The following is a 16,629-nucleotide window of genomic DNA, read 5'->3' as shown; positions in this document are numbered from 1 at the left end:
ATCATCACACCCACCCCCACTGCCCCCAACCCCTAGTCATACTAATTTTTGAATGGGATTTTGATACTAGTTTGTGCTAAAGTTTTTTGGGTCTAGTGTTTTTGGCAGAGCATGTAACTACTATGCTGCTATGGATCTGAGGAATGGAAGGCTTGTTTTAGGCCTGAAAGTTGATTAAAGATTTTCCATTAGCGTATTTAGTCAAAGAAAGTCAAGGCATTAAGACATGGCATTGCGGAGATTGAGACATTCCTGACATGGCATACTGTAAATATTTGTGTGACGATGTTGGGAAAAAGGAAGACAGAAATCACAGCCCAAGCGATGGTACACGAGTAAGTGTGGTATATATGGCATGAAGAAATGCTTTCTTTGAAAAATCAGCCATGGTGTCTGGTCCATGTTTTAAAAGTTATGAAGTCTGTACTCATCTGCATGCAGATAGTCCATTGTGGTCACCCTTTGTTTATAAAAATTATGCCAAGAATTAATCAGTTGTTTAAAAAGTAATAAATGTCATATAAGGAAAAATTAAACAAGTGCAAACATGTAAATTCTAAGCACTGTTATATAATCCTACAACTGTTAGCAACTCCAGTTGAAGCTGTATCTGAGCCTGAACATTGATGGGATTGAAGCTTTAGATTCATTAAATTTACTTCAGCCTGTTATTAGGTAAATTGACAAGAACAGGCCCTTTTTTCAAATATACTCATCCTATGTGATTGTCACTGACATCTGACTACTGGTTTAGAAAGTTACTGAAAACTTTCCTGAGGCATCTATATAGTCAATGTCATATATACCATATATATATTTGCTGTAAGTGGGTACATTTTGGAACAAGCAGTCTCACAGTGAAAAAATCTGGATTCTGCGACCATGGCAAGAGCATGGTGCAAAAGTTAACACAGTACAGCAGATCTCTGGGGATCTATTTCATATTACTGACTGGATGATTTAATTTTATGTAATTAAGTGTATCTCTTTGAAACAGATTTGAAAGTTAAATAATATCTTTGGTTTGCTATGCAGGGATTTAACTGCCTAGTTAATAGAGGTTAACTTAGTCTTGTGTATTTTACAGAAAAGCATTTAAGAAAAATGTCCTTTTATTTAAAAACACTAAGCTGTTTTCCTTAACCCAAAAATCCTCCAGAGGGTTCTCACTGTAAAATAGTTTTCTTTAAAAGACATTAACTAAATGAGCACAAAACTTCTCCTATTTTTCTTAAACATCTAAAGCTTAAGAGAAGAATGGGATTGAGATACGATCATTTGACCCTCTTTGAGTTCAATCTATGTGTATACTAAGAGGATGTGTTGAAGCAGCAGAGAAAAACATGGTGTCTGCCAGCTTGTCCCTTCTAGGGCAAGGGTGTTTTTAGCCTGAAAGGAACTGAACATGTATAATGTACAAAATGGCTGCAGGTGCAAGATGTGACGGGGAAGGGAAAGGACAGTGAGAGGGACCTACAGTAGGAAAAGAAACTGGGACATCCCTTGGAAGAACAGCAGGGAGATCCAAATCCAGGCTCGGAACTGGTGGTTTGAAGGAGGTTCTCCCAGAGGGACAGACAGGACTGCGTAACTTCAGTCCAGGAAATCACTGAGATTAAGACTGAAAAATGATATATCCTGAAAATCACAAGTAGATTTTTGTTTTGAATTTTAACTTTTACTTGCCTCATCAAGTTTAAATCTTCTGCTCTATTTCATTTGTTCAGGTGAGGCAGGGCTTAGACTTAGAAAAAGTCTCACCATTGCTGTCAAAGGTTAGTATCAATATCATGTCATAGATACCAGATCAGACCTTCCTAGGAACAGATGAATGGTATGGCAGAAACTCATATGCAGGGCCACAGTTCCATCCTCCCTTTTCTGGGTATGAGTGAGGTGCTTACACTTGTTGGTCCTCTCAGGCTCTGGATGTGTTTCCCTCTCTTCAGACTGTTTGCTATTCTAGAGGGCCCGTGCAATTCAGCGAAGATTTACCTTATATTAGTTGTATTTCTAGATGGGAGAGCTGGAGGAGGAGAGAGCGAGGGGCAGATATATGTGTCCTGTAAATGTATATGTACGTATAAGTTATACAATGCTCATAAGCTCAGTGTGGCCCTTGCCTTTACTAAGAGTCATGTTGCTGAACAGAGGCTGTGTCAGCGATGCCAGCAGAGGAGAGTTCATAATCAAGATCAACACAATGGTAAAATTCTGTAAGCCCCTGATATCTTGCATCACACTAAGCTTGAGAATTTTTTTTGGCTGACTTTATTCAACCCTTTAACTCCCACGATAAATCTTTGACACATTAAAAATAATGTATAAACTCAGAAAAATGCACTCGCCTCTCAAATGCAGAAGTTGCCCATTCCCGTAAGAATAGCAGTTAAGCTGGCACCTGGTGTGTCACACTGTGTATATCTAGATGAAAGGGAGATTCCTGGCCAGCATGTCTCCACAGCTCATTGATCTCCCTCTGCAGAAAGACTGGTATGTCTCCCTACAGACTCCTCGGCAGGATGATTTAAAACTTGCTGTTGAGCAATTTAAAGTCTGGCATGGGATATCTGTACGTTGCACAGCGAGGAGCATATTGGTAAGCTGCCACTTCTGCTTGCAGAGGAGGGCATTAAATCCCATTGCACGAGCAATGTCCTCTCAGACCAATTTAAGGGATGTTTTGTTAACGCTTATAATATGAACCAGTGAGTCAGACTTGAGAGTGAGAAATCAAGGGACATGGGAATAGGCACTTGCAAAGAAATGCAGAGATGGAAGAAAAGAGAAGAAAAATGTATATGGAGTTGCAACATGAGAGGGAAATGATGAACATGTGGAGTATGTTTAGTGGGGTAACATTTTGCTTGGCATGGTTCTGTAATGCCAGCTAAAAGCTCCAAGTGTTATGTTAGTGAGTAGTCATGGGTAGATACATTTTCTGAGTTGGGAGCTTTAATCTCAATGTTTTTATTACACTCTAACCAACTGAGCTGCATGCTGGTAGGCTTGGGTTTACGACTCATAATGACATTTCAAAACAGAAGACAGTTTTACATGACATTGAATTGAATAATTAATGGATCTTCAGTTTTTGGGAGTATTTCAAAATTGTTATCTTTAATAGATTTCTGATGACAATATACTGTTATGGGCCCTGGAAAATCTACTTTAAAAAGCCTAGACACACCAAAGATTCAGCAGCTAGGAACAGTCCTGTGAGGCAATACCTCAAAAAGAGACCATTTGCTGTTCAGATAAAGAGGTTGCTCAACATTTCAGTATGTTTTTTTTTCTTCTTCCTTGTGCATTTTTGGCAATTAGTCTTTTTTTTTTTTTTATGAATACACCATTGTGTTTTGGTTAGGGGGAGGTGAACAGAACTTTCATTTCTTAGCACTGCTTTTGAGAGAAAAGTTTGTGGAAAAAAAGCAGCATTTGGAGATAAGTTTCTCAGTCTGGATCTTTGGTGGAAAATCCTTTTGAATAACTTAGTCTAACATTTTTAAGCAATTCTGTGTTTTGTAGGACAGGAATAATATTTCCATTTGCAGCTATGAGCCAAGTGGTGCTTACAAATATTAAACATAGTGAAGGATCTAGTAAAAAACTAGTTCCAAATGTGCAATATTTCCTAATTTTTGTGACTTCTGTGATGTTGGATTCCAGAATGGCGCCCACATAAACAGCAGAAGGGCTCTTCAGTAGCATCTATCTGGTGATGGTGGTGTATCATGCTGGCACATTACGTTGCATCCTAGTATGTATGTTTTGCATAAAAGAAGGTGGATACCAATCATAATTTCATAATTAAGTTTACAGACTGTTTTCATAGCTGTAATGTCAGATTGGGTGGGATAGTTAAAGCCACAGTGATATAGGATACCATCATTCCGACCATGTAGCAATCTTTTCCATCTTTTTTCAACCTTTTCCTCTTCACCACTTCTTGTATAAAGAACTACATTTGCCTATGATGAAAACAGGGCCAACATATTCAAAAAATACTTGCATATTGGTGAAAATAATTACATAATTAAAAATTTTAAACAGACCTGTCACTTTTTGTACTTGTTAGTGTTTTCATTCCCAGGCAAAATGATCACTTTGGCATTTGAGGTGCAATAAAGCATTGTAATGTTTTACAAATGAGCAGCATTTGTCATTAAAGACTAGTCCCCAAAAGTTTTGAGATGGTCATAAAGGCTTAAAAGCTACTGTAACCCGGACTGACCCTGAACTACTGAAGATGTGAACTTCCTTGCTCACGGGCAGTTTGCTATACCAGTGCATGGAGTTGGCATAATGGCAACATCCATTACGTGTAAGTGCATGGCTCTGGGCATGTTTTATGGTATCAGTATAGGGAATAGTCTAACATCAGGGGGTTTTATTACGTGTTTGAGAAGAACCTTACTGTGTCTGCAGTCATTTTTGAGTCACTACATAATGATGGATGGGCACTTTTTACCTCATGCAGCAAAGTTCAAAGCCTCTTACTTTCCCATCTCCTGCACTGGAGATACCTTAATGTTGTGGCTCTTCAGCTGACTTCATTTTTTTTAATTTTCTCTTCACTAATCTCTTCTATTCACTCAATTCTCATCTTTGCTTGTACTACCAATCTTGTAGCTACCAGTTATCCAATGTAGTAGCCCCAGCATACCCAGTGTAGCAACTCTTCTGTCCAGGGAATGTTTCCATATTCTCTTTAAGTTTTCTTTTCCATGTAGTCTGTTTACTGAGACTTTTTGTATCGTTTTCTACACATTGGGTTTTTTGCCTTCATTTACCCCATCTGCTGCTTAAAAATGTTTTACAGCTAACACAGAGTTTCACACTTCTGTTCACTCATGAGTTTAATTTCTTTTGCTAGCTGATTACAAGTTTTACCTCACCTCTGGTCTTCTTCCCTTCCCTTATCATTTCCTGTTGAATTTCCTAACAAAATAGCCCAAATGTAGCCCGCTTCTTTGAGAGCAACATGACTTCAGTTGGAAGAAAAACAGTGGAAGGTGATAACTATCTTTTCTTAATTTAATTTCAGTCTTGATATGTAAAGTCTGTGGAAAAGTGATTTCCATTTTGCCTGAAGATACAGCCTGAAATACTGGCCACTTTGACAATTTGTTTACAAAGGTCATGAAATGTATTTAAGTGGGTATGTGTATGTTCTCATTTTATTAGAAATATAGCCATCCTTAACAGTTCAATTTTTTTATTTCATTACATTTTCAAGGTGAAATTCTCTTTAATGTCAAAATTATAATTTTTAAATCATGTTTTGCACAGTATTCTTTTTTTTTTGGATTTATTCACATCTGTATATCTCTGCGCAGATAAGACCCGAACCCCTAGATCACCAAGAGTATGATTGCCAGAGAACAAAGTGAAACTAAGTATTTCTGAATTGAAATACTTTCAGAATATTTTTAAGTGTTTGGTGAACTGCAGTGAGACTCTGTAAATGGGAAAGTCTGATTTTCATTTCAGTTGGCCTCAAAGCTTTATTTTAGGACCATTTGACATGATGAACACTAAAAAAGTCTGAAATGTATTCCCCAAAGTCTACAGTGTTGACAGAGGAGGTATGTTATTTAGGGTCCTGCTGCAGGTTATTTTTTTTTTGTTAAGTGGCCAGATTAAAACATTTTAATTGGTTTTTCTGTGGTCCTCTGAGTGAAATTATGATTAATCACTGTGTCTTTCCAACAGCCACTGTCTGCCTTGTGGTCCTTGAATTAACCATGCAAGGAGTTGGCAGGGTCGTCATGATAGTCCAATACATGATTTCTCTATTGGTAGGCAGAGGTTAGGTTTCATCAGTTTGTTTGAGGGGTGCAGGTACATTACAATGTACTTCATATCTGAATAAGGTCTTTGCAGTCAGTTACTGAATCATATCTGTGTCATGACTTCAACCCTATTGGCATGAAAGTAAAAGGTCTAAATTTTTTTACTCCACTTTTATGTTGGGAATTGTAATTTTCCATTCTGGGTTTTATGGTTCAGTTTCTCCCTTAGCAAAAAATATTTTCAGTATTTTAGTCAATGAATAAAATATAGTAACATCACCCTGGCAGAGTTTAAGGAGAGAGTTTTAAAGTTTTCTGCCCTTGAAATCGGAAAGATGTCTGGCATGTGATAATTTAGTGGAGGATTTTTTATTTGTTTTTATATGTAAAGGTACTATTATTATTGTAAACAAGTTTAACTCAGTCTTCAACCCAGACAAAGCTACATAAAATATTTTGGCAACACTCCTTTTATTTAACTGATAATAAACACTTAGTAGTATAAAGAGTATTGGCCTCAGCTTTGTTTTGTGTTAAAAAACACAGAATATCTGCAGAAAAATGTCTTTTGGGTTTCATGAACTATACTGTCAGCTGTAAAAGTAATATCTGTCTGAGTTTATCATGGAAGTTTTTGTGAGCAGCTCTATTATCTAAGGCATAACTTTCCAGTCCTCTCACTGTGATTACATTTGTCATGTCATAGTGCTCGCTAGTGAAGTGTAGCGCGACCAAGCCTAGATGGAGCCAGTAGGAAATGAATCTGTCTGCCACTGATACTTCAGACAAAATTATTAATGTTTAGTGGCAGGGAAGTGGCTACCCCTTCAATGGATTGAATGATGACAGAAAGTCTTTAAGCCTTGATAAGGTTATGGCCAGGCTGGCTTTTGGTCTAGAAGGTAGATAAAAATACTCTGTCTTTTGGGTTTTTAAGCATGTCTGGTTTCTTTTTCCTGTGTGCATGCCAAAGTGTAACTTGCTTATTCATCTTACAGGCTATCTTTATACTTATTAATAATTTTTATATCTTTGTCTCACAATAAATACGAGGTATGAGGAGGTGATAGTGCTGGAGAAGAGTTTTTATTATGATGGAAATAAGAAACTACTTCTTTTGTTACAGGTGACAATTGATAGACTCAATCTTATTTAGTACAGATTTCAGGAGCATAATTCTTAGGCTCTGTAAGTGACTGTCTGTTCATTCCCTTGTAGATTTTTTGTTTAAATTTTTTTTAGCTGATCCATGGATTGCCCAATGTTGTATGTTCCCTACACATTTTCTGACTGTTGAGGCTGTTTGGAAGTATATTCTGTCTAAAATAATGCTAGAAATGCTTTAGCTAAATTTAATATTTAAGGAAATTCAAGTGATGAACACTCTTAACAAGTATTTATAGAATCTGCCCTAGGCCTGAATAACTCTGCTCCTCAGATTACTAAAGTGAGAGTTAATCAACTCTCTGGTTGTCTAGGCTGGGAAGACTAGTTTTTTTTAGGATTATGTTCTCACTAAGACAAAATCAAGAAATTACTTGAGAAAGGAATAAGAGGCAAAAATTGCTAAAGGTAACACAGCTGATGTTATCTTTTCTGTCAAACTGCTATGCTGACTTTTGAGCCTGAATTGGCATAAGATGGGACAGGGAGCGACAGTAAATGAACCCGAGTCAGTTTGCTGAAAGAAATTAGAGTTTGAGAAGCACTTGAAAAGTATGAAGTGGGATAGTTTGAGTATCAGTTTAGCAAAGAAGCTTGGCACACTGCAAGCTTGCAAAGCATTCCCATCACACTTACCAAGTGACCAAGCACACCATGTCCTTTCCACATCCATCTTCCTCTACCACTCTCAGATCATGCCTTGAAGATCCGTCCTACTTCTAAGGATTTGGTTGCCGTTGAGAGTGATGGCTCTATAAGGGGACTGCACAGCCTCTCTAACAAAAGTGTTAGTAGTGTGGAACTAAATAGCTTAAAGTAAAAACAGATCTTCAGAACAATAAATCAATCTATCAAATGCCTGTCTTTGCCTAAGGGTCGTAATTCTCAGGAACTGGGGAACACTCACCTTCCTCAGACTTTTCTTCCACAGTCTCCCCAGTGGCAGCCTATCTTTCCACACAGGGCCTGATAATTGAATACCCACCCCTTTTCTAGGAATGTCTTTGTAACTGTTTTTTTGCTCTTTGACCTCTGCATTGGCACAGTGGTAGTGTCATTTTGGCCTGGAGCTTGGAAATACGTTGTTGTATGCTATTACTTCTCCTTTTGTGACTGTTGCGACTCTTGTGTTGTTTTCTCCAAACATCCTTTTTCCTCCACCCATTATTGAATTAGATCCATTTGTTTCTTCATAAAGCTCTATCAATGCACCACAGCTGAGTTAACCCAGTCTTGAGTTGAGTTAACCCATAATCAGTAGTGTTCATGCAATTTTTGCACCTTTTTTTCTCAGATTATTATCTTGCCTCTCCATGCTGATCAGGGTCTCACTGATGTCAGTGGGAAGTAGTGCAGGAAAAGCCTGAACAAGAGGAAGGTACACAGGGATTTGCTTGCCACTGTGAGAAATATGACTTGAACCAGGCATGAGCTGACAGAAGCAATGTGGTTTTGCTTAAGTCTTTTTAGTTTCATGGAAAGACGAAGAAACATTCATGGCCAATAGAGAAAACCTAAGATGACAAAAACTTGCCAGTGGCAATTATTTTCCAACTGAAGTAAGACTATTGCCCTTACTTTAAAGGTAACATTTTATCTGCTTTTCTACATCACACAGTTTAAACACTGTGGATCCTCCTATCAAAACACATCCTTTTCCTCTTCCAGAAGGATTAAGTTATTTTATTTTTACATTTAACAAAATCTTAATTAAGCTGAACAATCAGCCTTCACAAAATACACTTGCACATTGTAAAAATTGATAATCACTTTCACTGGTTTATGATTTAGCCCTGTGGAAGGCTAATGGTTACCTTCACCTCTATTTCACCAGTCTGCTGGCTTTTCTTTTTCAGATACAGCTGTAGATTTATACAGTTATCCATGCTTCCAGATTTAACATGGTCACAAGCTAAGCCTCCTTGAAACAAACCTTTGGTGTGCTATCTTTACATTTCTCAGGGCATTCTTGCTGAAGAGGCATGTGTATGGGTCACATGGGCTTCACTGAGGGTCTATCCAACTGCTTGGATCTTCCTGCACAGAGAGCAGGATGCGAGCCAGGAGGCTGTGAACTGTCCCAAACCCACACAGTGAGTCAGTGATATGGTTGGAACTGGAACTAAGTGGTTGCTAGCTCTCAGCTTTAAGTACATTAGGGAGTAATGTATCTTCTGTATTTCCCTTGGTATGAATAAATAGGCTCAAACTCCAAGGAATTTCATAAAAGCTCCCAAAACCTTGAGGACCACAACCATACTATTGAGACCAGCACCTCTTACATAATCCTGGAAATTTGGGTAACACAAGCTTAAGGTTGTCACTTATCAGTCTGGAGGTTGTGGATCATTTTTGAAGTGCTATCTAAGGGACACAGGAGTTCTGACTTCCTCCTTCACAGAGTGGCGTGTTACTAACATCTCGCTGTTTCAAGCAGAGACAGCCTTTCTCTAAACAGCTGTTTCTCTAATTGAAGCAGAATATGTAGAGATGTTACACTGACAGCGACACTTAATGGGACCTGCTCTGTAGAAAAGAACTGCATTATCAAGCGTTCCTTACTGTGTGAGGATTTTTGTTTTGAGTTAACATGAGACCCACAGGGAGCTGTGTTGTCTCGTGACCTGGTACGTTAGCCAGCAGTGGGTAATCCATCCTGGAAGGGGAATATTTAGGTGGGACAAAGACTGGAATTGAAGATTCCCTGTCATTTCCCAAGGATAACATCTAGATCTGTGTGAACTGGTTTGGTAAATATTTTTGTATGTTACATATGCTGCCATCTGCATGTTGAGTAGTTGGAATACCTGCATATATTACTGCTTCGATAAAACCATCATTTAGATGAGCTCAATAGCTCCCTAGGACTTGATACTAATTTACTCCCAAGTAAGATTTCATTTTTTTAGTTAAATGATGTCTACCAGTGAAGGGAGCCAGCTATACTTGTATTTGAAAAAAAGGAAATTACATTATAGATGTGTTATTTTATATCAGACTTTGTAAAGTGGCTTTTGATAGGTTAGAGTGTGTCTGAGTATTTGGAAAAGATCATGGGAAGATCAATGTCACAGATATTTTTCCTCTTTTGGAGGAAAGTAGACATGAAGCAGAAGAAAAAATGTTGTAGGGAAAAGAAAATGTCCTTGAATTTTGCTTCATTCTGCATCATTCCCATAAGTTTCTATTTGAAGCTATCACCACATTTTGGCTGCCAATTTTACTGAATCTATTTAAATACATTTTAAAGGTGAATTACTTGGCTGCTTGACATTTTTGTTCTGGATTATGCTGCAGCAGTCTATCTGATTTGCGGTCAGAGAAAGCATAACAGCTTGAAAATAACAGGTTTCAAAGCTTCCCCCCCCCCCCCCCCCACCTGTGCACATGAAGGTCTCCCCACACTGACAACATACAAGGCCATCAAATGGAGAAGGCAACTTGTGGATGTGCTGGAAAAGAACTGACATTTAAATTAATTTTTGAAAGTATAAATTTGAAACTTATGAAGAGAACAAGGTGTGTCTGGTGAAGTTGAATAGAGGAGAGATGAATGTGAAGGCGGTTTTTATAATATGCTTAGCAGACTCAGCTGGAGTTTTATTTTCAAAATCTTGGCCCTTACCACTCATAAAAATATTCAAAAATAATAGTAACACAAAGTCTGATTCTCACATTGCCGTGTGTAGCCTCAGTGAAATAACAGACATACAAGTGGTCTGGAGATGAACCGCAAGGAACCAGCCAAGGACATATGATTTCTTAATATCATTTAACTCTTGTTTCTTTTTTTCACTCTTGGATAATGGTGAAAAGTCAGACTAACTGCCATCTCAAGTCCATTTTTTTGGCAAGATCAAGCCAATATAGGACATACATTTTTGTTTTCTACTTTCTTATTTAGCAATAAAATTATCATCTCTCATTAAAAAAAAAATTACAGATCTCACATGACTTAATGTTCTTATAGAAAGTGCTTATGTAAGTCTTTGAAGCTTAGAGAATTCATAACATAAATCTGTATTGTCAGTGTTTCAGCAACCACGTGTGTTTACAAGGTTGATCTATAAAATGAGTGAAAATGGTAAAGAAATACTTCAGTGTGACATTGAATCTGTCGGCTTGATTCTGGCAGGTTCGTAGTCTGAATGTAGTCCTCTGCCTTTCACAGTTTGTTTCCTATCTGCATGACAAAAAAGGACATTTTCTCACCAAAAATGTGGTGGCATTTCACAAGTTCCTGATTTGGTAGTGTTTGTCAAGTCAGGAAGCACTAAGAAGTGGACCCTTACTTTTAGAACCTGCTCCTCTCTTTATCCAAGCGCATTCATCCCCAGTGGTCATGTAAGCCTTGAGGTTCCTCAGCTTTGGAATTAAAGAGATGGGTGCAGTGACATGCATCACCTTGGTTTAAACATCCTATTCCAGGGAAATTTTCCATTTTTTGTTTTTTTAAGTTAGAGAGTAAAGACTAGAAATTTAGGTTAAGCTCTTTTGCCATTTTAAATACAAACAAAAATGGGTGGGAGGGAACATAGCTTGGTGAGAAACTTTGTTTAAACTGTAGCTGAAGTACCGAGGGTTAGAATGGATGAAGAGTTATTTTAAACAGTGATAAAAAGGAGTTTTCTTAGCAATATTTGCATGAATGCTCTGAAATGTAAACTTCATGTCATCCAGTGTATTTTAAACACTCATACATTTGAATCTTCAGCTGCAGAAAGTACTGATTGCTTTTGTAACTAGAATTGATTATGCAATTGATTATGCCTGTCCACGTAAGTGCCAGATATGGCTACAAAAGCCCTGGAGTGCAAGTACTATTTTGTGGAGCATGCTGATGACTATATGGAGAATAAAGTTATCCACTTGTGTCCTCAGGCCTTAACTTGTGAGTTATATACTGCATTGTCTTTGTAAATATTGTTGGTCTACAGGAGTATTTATAGATTTTTGTCTCTCTTCAGAGTCAAAGAAGCAGAGGAAGTCTGCAGGCAGAAAAAGGGGAAGTCGCTGTACAATATAAGACCAAAACATGACTCTGGAATTGTAAGTAAAAAATGTAGCAATACTTCTATCACTTATTCTACCTTTTACCCTTTGCATTTTATAGGTAGATTATTCTTGATGTATGGTTTTGTTCTGAGTTGGTTTTTTGTTTTTATTTTTTTAATATTTGACATTTGCCTTAAAGGTGTTAGATTAACAAACTTGAAATCTGCCTATGAATATTACTCCTCAAAATAGATGTAGCACAAGCAAGAGCAGTTTATTATTGCCCCACCGTGCCAATCTGTGTTGTTCCCAGTCTTGGTGTGGGATGCACGTAGAAGGCAGAAAGGCGAGTCTGGTCTTCCAGCTTATTCCGTCTGTATTCACTCTCTTCTCTACAGATATGGAATGTGAGGAAGAATTTTGTTAGTTACACATTTTTCAAGCTGGATCACTGTATCGAATACAGTGGTTTCTGATCCACTGATACGGATTTGTTTGGAATAGAAACACTAGAAAAAGATAATACTGTGCTTTCACCACTCTTTCGAAAACAAATAACTTCTGTGATAATAGAGGAGTAATTCTGGCCATTCAATGAAACTTTGCCCCTATGATTGCCTAACCATTGGGAGGATCATGACTGATTTTACAGAAAAATTATTCTGGTACCTCACATTTAAATCATAGCTGTAGCAACTGGCCATCATTTATGTTTTAAAAAAATTAAGATTTTTTTAATGTGCCTGTGTCCTCTTACCCCCGCCACCCCAAGACATGACTTAATTCTTTTGTGCTTCGTAGTCATGGCTGTGTAGTCATATTGTCTGTGACACATCTTGTAGATGAAGCATGTGGTAATTTACTGTATTCTAACTAACATTATCTGACACAGGAAGCAGTACTATTGCATTTATTGTTCCTTATTTTGAATGATTAGTGAGAGTTGACTAGTTAGTGCCACAAGAAATGCAAATGGAGTACTAGCTTGGTAAGGAATTATAAACTACATTTTATCAATTTTAGGTAAAACAAGATCAACCTGTTATTTCAAAAAAAACCCCAAAATAAACATTGTTTTGGATTTCTCCATCTAACTTATAGCCTGCTGTATATAAAGACACTGAGATTTCTTTTAAGAAATAACTATTTGTTAATTATCTCTGTATAGCTCTTATTTGCACTGAAACAGGGACCTTCAGTCTTACTGAAAATTTGATGAGTGAAAAGGAAACAAAAATATTTGACAAGCAGTGTACAGCTGTAGTCTACTTCAGTTCTAGCTGCAGTTTATTTGTGAAATCAGTTCTACAGTAAATATAGTCAAACATTTGCCTATGTATTTCTATGCTTTTCATACTTGTGTGAGGTGGTTTTGTGTACACTTAAATTTACTCCTTATTTTTTTAAATTTATTTTATTTTTCAGAAAGCAAAGATAAGTATGAAAATCTGAGAGAAGAAATTCAAAAGCCATTGTTACCTGGTTACCAAAACTCAACATGCCTGTGGGTGGGGACTGAGAGGGAAGGAAACTACATCATCCTGATCATTTGCTTCCTTGACCTTTTAAAATTTGCGTTTTGTTCTCTAGAGTTTTCCACCAACTGATGTGTTACTGTACATTCATTCACGAATGTAATCACTTTAATGGAGTGCCCAGAAACAGACTAGGTATGGACTTGAAACACCTTCCCTGTACTCTGTATCTCCTTTGCCACTCGAAAATGGTATTTTGTAAAGTATATGGTATATTACAAATAGGACAAGTCAGCATGCCTAAAAAGCGGCATCTGCATCAGTTCCGAACATGCTGAAAATTGCATTAAGTTGAACTTCATAAGAATACTACTTGGTACAGTAAAACATTTCCATTCCTACTGGCAACATCTAACACAAATACTTCATGGCACTGCACTTAGATTAGGGAAAGAAATGTTACTCCTAGTGAATTGTTTGTATCCGTTTCATGTTGGCATTTGTAGTTTGTATTTTGAATCGTTAAGTGCTGTTTATACAGTATAATCAATGCTTTCCCAACTTGTTTGGTTGCCCTCCATGACTAAATATTTGTGGAACAAGATGTTTACTGTAACTATCTTTAAAATCGATAAGGCAGCATACTTTTACTTCATCTTTTGCCAGATAGTGAATGCCAGGTGGTACGGGGGTCAGAAATCCAGCATCGTAAAAAAAAAAAAAAAAAAAAAAAAGGAAAAAAGTGAAAAGCAGGAAAATACAGAAAAGCACAGAACTATGATAGAGAGTATGAGAAATTGGCTATTATAGTTTATTAATATATAAAGCAGCTAATACTTTTACATGAACTTTAGAAGGTATAGTATAGTTTTAACTGCGGATCACTTAAGTCAGGCTTTTGGCCATATGTACATGACTTCCCTTCTGGAATTAGCTTTACAGTTAATTTAAAACTCCTTTAGAGAGCCATTAAAAGATGCACATGGAGACGACATTTATGGAAAACAGTAGCCAATTCTAGTGACAGAACATAGACTACCAACTAATTGACATCAATTTCACACTTAACTGAATTACAGACATTTCCTCCAGGCTTTCAGTGTCCCTGACTAGGAGTTAATGATTGAAATATAAGACTTAGGGCTTCCATTTTAGACCACGTGCTTAATTCCAATTTGCAATCCAGAATTTGCTGTATCAGTTTTGAACTGCTCAACTGATAGCAATCCCTTCATCCAGTCCTTATTTAAGAGCCCCAAACCAACCAGCTTAATTGGTAACATTTTTCTTTCAAAGCTAATTTTTCCTGAAACCAGACCGTGCGTGCAACTCAGTTGGATGCACGTGCTCACAGATTTGGAACCTGAAAGACACTGGGGTAAGGCAGATGAGCTCTAACCTGCTGGGTTGTGTTATTCCCTGTCCAATCTAGCACATCAAGAGACATTCCGAGCTGTTCAGAGGCTAATATACTCTACAGGGTGTTGTAAAAGGAAGTGCAAAGTATGACCTCAGGAATCTGTTATTCTTCACATATACCAAGCACTAGAAAAGATGTTTTTTTTCACTGTGTGAAAAGCAAGTCTCCTGTTGCTGATAAACCTATATGAAAATCTGTACTACTAATAATTTCTGGCAGGGATATAAATTACCAAGAATGGAATTCTAAAATTTTGTGTTGATGGGAGTAACATTACTATTTGGGGAAGAGAAAATAAGAGATTATTTGCTGTTACAACTAACTTATGGAAAAAAAAATCTTTAAAGAATAAAGCTATTTTAATGGCACTGATTCAAACCCATGTTTGTATTTATGTAAACAATAGGCTTTTCCTCCTAACTTTGCTCCTAAGTGCAAGGATACAGTAGCATGTTTTCATTTGTAGCCTTCCTGTTCTCTTCAGTACCTACAGTATGTATATTACTATACTAAATGAAATAATAGATCATCTAACAAAGATCACTATGTGCAATACTGTATTTAGTGTTTCTATTCCAATTTTTTTAGAATGTTAATTTATATGAAAATAAAAGGAATAATAATGAAATAACTGCCTTCTCTTGTCACTCTCTGTCTTGGCAGTAGTGTGGTACAAACTGTTTTCTCCCTAAGCACCACATCCCATTCTGGCTCCTGTGATCAAGGAAGAGCCTTTGTGAAGAGATCAGAGGAAACAAGGCTTCTCTCTTTGCTTGCCTTTTAGAAGGATAGAGACAGTAATTCCCAGTTATATGTATATACTTCTCCAGGTGGTGGTAGGGAGAGCTCCAGCATCCTTTACCCAATGAGACCATGTAAAACTCACTTCTCCAGCATGTGCATGCCTCCCAGTCTTGCATAGGACCAGCAACCTGGTCCTACTAACACTGCTGAAGTAACAGTCTCAAGAAAGTGCTATTAGGGCAAAAATATGCATTGAAAAGTAATTTCTGTATATTATAATCCTTTTATATATATGCATGTGTTTTGTCCAGCAACCTGCTAAATCTGTCACATACATACATACCCTTTCTACAGGATCTGCAGCATGTATGCTAGAGGTTATTTCAAGCCTCTGTCTCCCTGAAGAAGTGTCAAAGGTGGACTGCTGCTGATGGAACCACTACATAGATTTTTCTTTCATTTTCCTCAGACCCAACCTACTTGGTTGAACATGTCTCGCTTTTATATAGCTTCTCTCCAGCCTGTCTCAAACTTCCATGCACAGTAGCCCACTATGTGCAGTACCACAGCTGACCCACAGAACCTCACGGGGGACTCCAAACACAAGTTTCACTTCTGCTTTTTTTAGCAGCACACTCAACTTTTTACAGAATTCGGGACCAATGTTTGTTTGTTTGGGTGTGTTTTAAAGAAGTTCTCACTCCCCTCATTTACTGCAATCCCCCCCCCTTTACTGCAACATCAAGCACTCTACACTTTGAGTTGGCCCTAATTTAACAGTTCCCACAGACAAAATTCTGAGCCTTTGTTGATAACCAACACCACGTATCGCTCACTGTTACTTAAATGCAGCAGCAAAAGAAGGACTTTCATACCTGAGCAGCAGATGTGACTTACTGACAAGAACAATCTGGGTTTTTTATGAGGAGCTAAGAGGATTCATGTTGTTTTTCTTGCAAATTAAAGCCTTTCAGAAGCATGGTACTTTGTCACGTCATGACACTGTAGCGGTGAGCTTTTTTTAAAGTACCTTTCA

General features: G+C 37.5%; 1 protein-coding gene across 4 annotated transcripts in view; it reads left to right on the top strand.

Annotated features, from left to right (window-relative positions):
- FMN2 (formin 2) overlaps positions 1–15,480 on the top strand; it is a 167,637-nt gene extending 152,157 nt beyond the window's left edge. For all 4 annotated transcript variants that reach the window (XM_042014392.1, XM_042014394.1, XM_042014393.1 and 1 more), the window contains 2 exons: positions 11,927–12,008; positions 13,380–15,480. In XM_042014392.1, coding sequence (XP_041870326.1) covers positions 11,927–12,008; positions 13,380–13,406 — 109 coding nt within the window. In that variant the 3' untranslated portion in view covers positions 13,407–15,480. The remainder of the gene's footprint in view (positions 1–11,926; positions 12,009–13,379) is intronic.
- Positions 15,481–16,629: the final 1,149 nt, after the last annotated feature.

The sequence above is a fragment of the Corvus kubaryi genome, unplaced genomic scaffold, assembly GCF_017639235.1.
Source record: "Corvus kubaryi isolate FWS band 111438036 unplaced genomic scaffold, C.kubaryi_AGA036_p1.0 split1-73, whole genome shotgun sequence".
NCBI lineage: Eukaryota > Metazoa > Chordata > Aves > Passeriformes > Corvidae > Corvus > Corvus kubaryi.
This window is presented reverse-complemented; position numbering and strand designations above follow the sequence as displayed.